The following is a 6,435-nucleotide window of genomic DNA, read 5'->3' as shown; positions in this document are numbered from 1 at the left end:
ACTAAAAAGAAAAGACAACAGTAGTCCAGCGCCGAGATAAGGAAAAGAAAAAAGCCCAAGATGAGGCACTTTTAAGTACTTTTATAATCCTGTTAAACTTCTTTGGATTTTGATAACATTAAGTTAATGACATGTTTTAATGTAGTTTAATGTACTGTAAAACAGTTGCTATAATAGGAATAATGTATATTGTGTTTTATCTTTATTTGTTCATTAAATTCTTTGAATGCTCTTGCTAAATACTATTGTACCTGAAAATAAAACACTTTTTATTTTTATTTGTGTATTATGTGTATTTGTAATGTGTACTTTTTTTTTTTTTTTCTTATAACAAAGATAAAATAATGACAAAGATATTTATCTTCACCCACTTTGGCCTAAATATCTGCCATACTTTTCATATTGCTTTGTCTTTTATATAGGGATATTAATTTGGCTTTAATGCTCAAACAGCTTGCAAAATACAGAAAACCAACATGACAAACAATCATGATAAATCATGCTATTTTTTACATTTTTGCCATATCGCCCACCCAATACAAACCAATTGACCCTACCCACCCCCAACCATAAACCAACCAAAGCAACCCAGACCCCCACCCCCCTGGTCCTGGTTTGGCTTCACAAAAAAATTGTTTTGTAAGGAAATAATTTAATTACTTTCAAGAGCATCATCAAACTCCCTACTCACGCACCCTCTCATTCTTCAGGTCCCTGTGTTCCACCTTGCTGCATCACCATGGGTACATTGTTGGTCCTGCTGGTCCAGCTTGTGTGGTGGCTGGATGCCTGGCCCAAGCAAAACATTTTGTGACGTTAGTGATATGAAACTGAACTGAAAAGGCCTACTACTATGAAATTGTGGAATGTTTTAGGGTTGAAGCATCTATTTCTACTTGTTTGTCATAGGAGTCATTATTCTTTAGTTACAGTAGTAACTATTTCAGTACTGGTATTTCCTGAAATCTTAAAGCTTAAAAAAAATTAGTCTATTTATAAGGTGGACTCAAAGTGAGGAGATGCGGGGGTGGAGTGATGCTGATAATCCGTTAATGGATAGAGGTAAGTCAGCGATATTTATACTATGGGATTGACAGAGCTGGGTAGATTACTTATGAATTGTAATCAGTTACTGATTACAGATTACATGAAAAAAAATGTAATCAGTAATATAATCTCTAAGATTACACATTTTTGGTAACATATTCTGATTACTTTTGGATTACATTTAGATTAAATTTTTTCTAAACCTTATGTGATATCACATATATTCAGTTAGCTTAATCTTGTACTTTTTAAAAAATATATTTAAATATATAAAATATTCAGTACATTCAAGTTCAATATATGGACAGTTAATACTTAGAAAATACTAACACTAATTTAACTTGCTGTTAGAGTTTGCTAGTAACACTGAAAAAAAAAAAAAAATCACATCTTATGATTTTAAAGCATATTTACTTATAATTAAGTACATTTTGAAAACCAATACTGAAAAACGTGAAATTCACAGCAATATCACTACTAGGTAAAATATTTAATTAAAAAAAAAAAAAAAAAAAAAAAAAACTAAAAGTGATTAAGACTGCATCAATGAAAAACATCAAACAATATAGCTACACTGGGTTAGATTTTGCTGTATTTGGCTGAGCAGTAGTTTGGGTGGCTCGCCAATGTACTAGATTTCTCTAATACATAAAATAAGTAAGCTTGATCAAAGTTCTTGTGGGGAGAAGAATTTATTGAAGGTAGCAGTGTAGCAGTTCTTCAGCAGTGATGTTAGCATGTCATCCTTCATACAATCTTAACCCCAGGTACTGTCTGTGAGACCAGACCTTTATACCTGTTAACAAATGTGCTACAAACAATACAATAACACCCCATGGAGAGACAATGATAGTGTAACCTTTTGGTGACTTGAAAGGATCTCTCCCATGGAGAGCCCATTCAATGACTTGATGTTGACCTAAGAGGCTGATTATATGGGCCAGTTGTTTCACACTATTGTGAACAAAGTACAGTTGCCTACAGTTGATTCCAAATACATCCAACCAAAGTTAATTAAAAACAAATAATCTTTCAATCCCCCCTTTGATCATTTTTGATCACACATAATAGAAAGAACATACAAAACAGTTATAATTTTAGTAGTCATGTACACATGCTGTATACAGGTTCCTTCTTGCAATACTTTTCAGTAATCATGAATACAGAATGCTGCATACAGGCTCCCTTACTTAAGATGACAGAATAAGAGTTCATGGTGAGGTTTGCATTATCTTTAATGCCTAAGTTCTTTTTTTTTATTTTAATGTTGCGATCTTGTGGAAGTGACGAATGTTGTTGTGTTCTGTGGATGTTAAGGCATGTTTATCTAGGTGGCCAGTGCAGTTTGGTCCAAGCGTTGGATATCTTTGCTCATCCTCTGAAACGCTGGGACACCTACAATCACACCAGAGAAAAGGGAAACAAATCTTTCCAAAGAAATAGTTTAAACAAAATATGCCTAATTACCAATATAACTGTCCCTATTTAATGTTGGCAGGACACTACAGTGTTTATCAGTGGTGAAATGTTCATGTCTTCGTCCTCAGGCGACAAGCTAGAGCCTAAAAACTCTAGTCCCACCATATTTGAACTCTGAAAAACACTACTGCCATCTATCCCTCATCTCTAGGCAAATTCACATCAATCCACTCATTGTTTCCCTGTGCCTTAACTGCTGTGTCAGTTACTAAAAGATCCTCAATTGGTCTTTCCCATCTGTATTCTTGTTGCGACACATCAGTTTTTTTAATCTTTACCCATTTGTTGGGCACTAAACCATGGCTCCCTTTTGGAGGTGCCAAAACTTGATTCTTGGCATTGTGTACTGCCAGACTGAGTCTTTCATCAGTTTGGACAAGGCTGTCAGATGTTAGATTTTCAGTGGACATGGGCCGGCCTGTGACATGTTCAAAAGGGCATAGTCCATTTTCCTTGTGGTTTTCCTTAAGGCATCTGTTGTCATCATGTTTTTTTACATCTTCCATTAACAATGATGATTGTTTCCTGGCCAATTCAATTTGAATCTGTTTACTATGTAGAACAGTTTGTGAGTTTTGCTGAAGTTGTCTTAATGCCGCTGCATGTTTACCTCTCTCCTTTACGGCTTGTTTAGCAGCACTGTCTACTAGGACATCCTCTGTGGCTTCAGTTGTTGAGGTTTCATGGAGTCCATCAGCTTTTGGATAAGATGTCACTAGCTGGTGCTGCAGAGAGAGGTTCTTCAGTTTCCCTGTGGCTCCACAGCATTTAGCAGAGTCTGTTTTTGTTTGGCTGTCAACTGCTGAAACCTCTTCAACAGGTGGTCGTCATCACTTTGTCTCAAACTCAGCTTACAATCACGAATCCAGTGTCCTTCCTCGTTGCAATGTCTAAATCTTTCCTGAGTTTTCTCTCTTGAGTGTCTCTGATATTCACTTTTTTCGTATCCCATTGTCCTGTTGTTGTATGACAAGGTTTTGGATTGTAAAACTCTGAGATCGACTTCCTGTGTTCTTTCAATCTTTGCTGACCATTCTACAATCTGCATAAATGTTGTTCCAGTGCTGTCCCAGTCATCATACCTGATTTTAAGAGTTTTAGAAACCTCAGGTTTCAGTCCATTCACAAATATGGTTTTAAAAGGGATGCTAGTGTCTTCACAGAGTTCTTCAATGTTGTTGTTCAAACCAGCATGTTCCATCCAAGTTTGTCTGAAGCGTTCTTCAAATTCTGCAACACTTTCTCCTGTCTTCTGCACACAAGAGGTAATTTTAGCCCAATTAACCTCTGCAGGTTTCAGTTCAAATAAGAAGGTTTGAACCGCTTCCCATCCAGCTTCAATGTTTTCTTGAGATTCACCAATCCTTCTTTCAACACTTTCTGTAAGTCGTTGTTGGTCATTGTCTCTTAAGTTCACATTAACAATCATCACACTGTCCAGTGGATGTAAATTGTAGATTTTCTGCAAGCGTTGAAGAAATTGCCATACTTTCCGTGGTTGCTTGTACACATCTGGCAATTCTTTTGACCATTTGTCAACTTGCTCTGGAGTAGCTGGCTGGTATGTTCTGTATGGAACATATTTCTTTATTACCTTTTTTACTGTGCGAGTTCGTCGTTCACCATCTTCCTCATACTCCTCTTCATTTTCAGTTTCAGTTCTTCTGTTCTTAATAATTACAGGAGCAAGTCTAACCTTCAGTTTGTCCTTTGTAATTTCAGTATGTGTGTTGATATCTGCATCACTGTTATCAGAGCTGCTTGAAGCTTTTGATTCCAGTCGTTTGGAGAGCAAATTTAACAACTTGTCATTCTGATGTAACAGTCTTTCTTTGTCCTTCTTTACAGTCTGTAATTGTTCAGCCAGTGCTCGAACCTTTGCTTTCTCTGCTTTTTTCTCATGTTGTAATTTGTCAGTTTCACATCTCTGTAGATGCTGTCGAATTTGTTTGAGCAAAATTACAGACAAGCCATCTCTGTTGGTGTATGTCCTTAAGCGCTGCATCTTTCCATAAGCCCTTTTAATGTCCGGCAAAGCCCATAGTCCACTCTCTGAGTACTTGATGCTGTACTTCTGGCAGATGTCATCATGGCACTTCCTCAGTCCCAGCCTTTTGTCCAGATATGCATTCAGATTCTCCAACATCTGATCAATGGTAACATTTGGAGGTTCTGTTCCATGTCTTTCTGTTGTTGGCCTCAATGCATGACTATTGCCTTTGTTTTGTGCAGACTCAGCCATGGCGAATACAGGAAAAGTGCCCTCAGAGGTGTGAAAACAGAACAAAAGGTGTTAGAACTGTTAAAGGTACTTATTCAGATTCAAATTCACAGCAGTCTGTTAGACTGACCATTTTCAGTTACACAGACAAATCATTAGTTTAAAAGCTCAGCTTAGTTTTCAATCTTCCATTTAAAACGAAACATTTACATTCAGGCTAATTTTCCTTGTTTAATGTCTGAATTGAGTTCTAGCTCAGAAGGCTGAATGCCTTTTTCAAATTTGTCCCTTAGACAATTTACATTATTTTTTTTATTTTATTTTTTTCTGTATTTTTATGGAAGGCAAACAAACTTATAGTTTCATGGTTTTATGCCATCATCTTCTAATTCGGTTTGAACATTAATTTAAATCTACATTAGTGGCTACTGAATTAGCACCCAGTCAAGAATTCCCAATTCTTGCAGCAACATCAGTCCCAATTCTATCTATGACTCCTACAGTCTCTGGAGAAATGGACTAAATTGTATTTTTTTTTTTTTACACAATTCCTACAAACAAAAAGAGAAAGGACCAAGCTTATGCTTCTACAATCTCTTGATTACTCGTCTAAATTGTTTCTTTCACACAATTCCTACAGACAAAAAGAGAACGGACCAAGCCTCTGCTTCTACAATCTCTTTATGAACGGACTAAATTGTTTCTTAAACAATTCCTACAGATACAAACAGAAAGTACCAAGCCCTTGCTTCTACAGTCTCTTGATTACTGGTCTAAATTGTTTCTTTCACACAATTCCTACAGACAAAAAGAGAACGGACCAAGCCTCTGCTTCTACAATCTCTTTATGAACGGACTAAATTGTTTCTTAAACAATTCCTACAGACATAAAGAGAAAGGACCAAGCCTCTGCTACTACAGTCTCTTGATGAACGGACTAAATTGTTTCTTAAACAATTCCTACAGACTCCAGAGAACAGGATTAAGCCTATAATTACACATCTATGGCTCCTACAGTCTCACGAGAACGGACTAAACCTCTTTCTTGAATGATTCTTATAGACTCAAGAGGACTGGACCAAGCTATAAACACTTTTTCTATAGCTCCTACAGTCTCAGGAGAATTAACTAAATCATTTAAAAGGTTCCTACAGACTCAAGAGAAAGGCCTAAGCCAAACATTTCTTAAACAGTGCTACACTGGTTATTATGGTTACACTACACACATCAAATGATCTGCTTACTTATGAAAAAGTGTTCTTTTAAGTTCTTTTAGAGAGCTGATAGTTTCACTCACCAAATTAGAATCTTTGAGAAAGGATCAAGTTGATTCAAATAACTTATGTCCACAGATGCGGTCTGTTGATCTTCAACACAAAAACTGTAGAATTTCCAAAACTCTTTTGTTCACTTCTTGTTGCAATTGGTGAGTTCTCTTCTTGTCAGTCTCTCCTGGCTGGCTCGCCAAATTGTTAGATTTTGCTGTATTTGACTGAGCAGTAGTTTGGGTGGCTCGCCAATGTACTAGATTTCTCTAATACATAAAATAAGTAAGCTTGATCAAAGTTCTTGTGGGGAGAAGAATTTATTGAAGGTAGCAGTGTAGCAGTTCTTCAGCAGTGATGTTAGCATGTCATCCTTCATACAATCTTAACCCCAGGTACTGTCTGTGAGACCAGACCTTTATA

The 6,435-nt window shown here is 36.6% G+C and overlaps 1 protein-coding gene across 1 annotated transcript; it reads right to left on the bottom strand.

Annotated features, from left to right (window-relative positions):
* Window positions 1-1,629: 1,629 nt before the first annotated feature.
* On the bottom strand, window positions 1,630-6,216 carry LOC127945090 (uncharacterized). The gene has a single exon (XM_052541663.1). The coding sequence runs from the start codon at window positions 4,766-4,768 to the stop codon at window positions 3,269-3,271; it is 1,500 nt and encodes a 499-aa protein (XP_052397623.1). The 5' UTR covers window positions 4,769-6,216; the 3' UTR covers window positions 1,630-3,268.
* Window positions 6,217-6,435: the final 219 nt, after the last annotated feature.

Source organism: Carassius gibelio, chromosome A23 (genome assembly GCF_023724105.1).
Source record: "Carassius gibelio isolate Cgi1373 ecotype wild population from Czech Republic chromosome A23, carGib1.2-hapl.c, whole genome shotgun sequence".
Taxonomy (NCBI): domain Eukaryota; kingdom Metazoa; phylum Chordata; class Actinopteri; order Cypriniformes; family Cyprinidae; genus Carassius; species Carassius gibelio.
The sequence above is the reverse complement of the archived record's forward strand: the minus strand, read 5'-3'. Positions and strand labels throughout refer to the sequence as shown.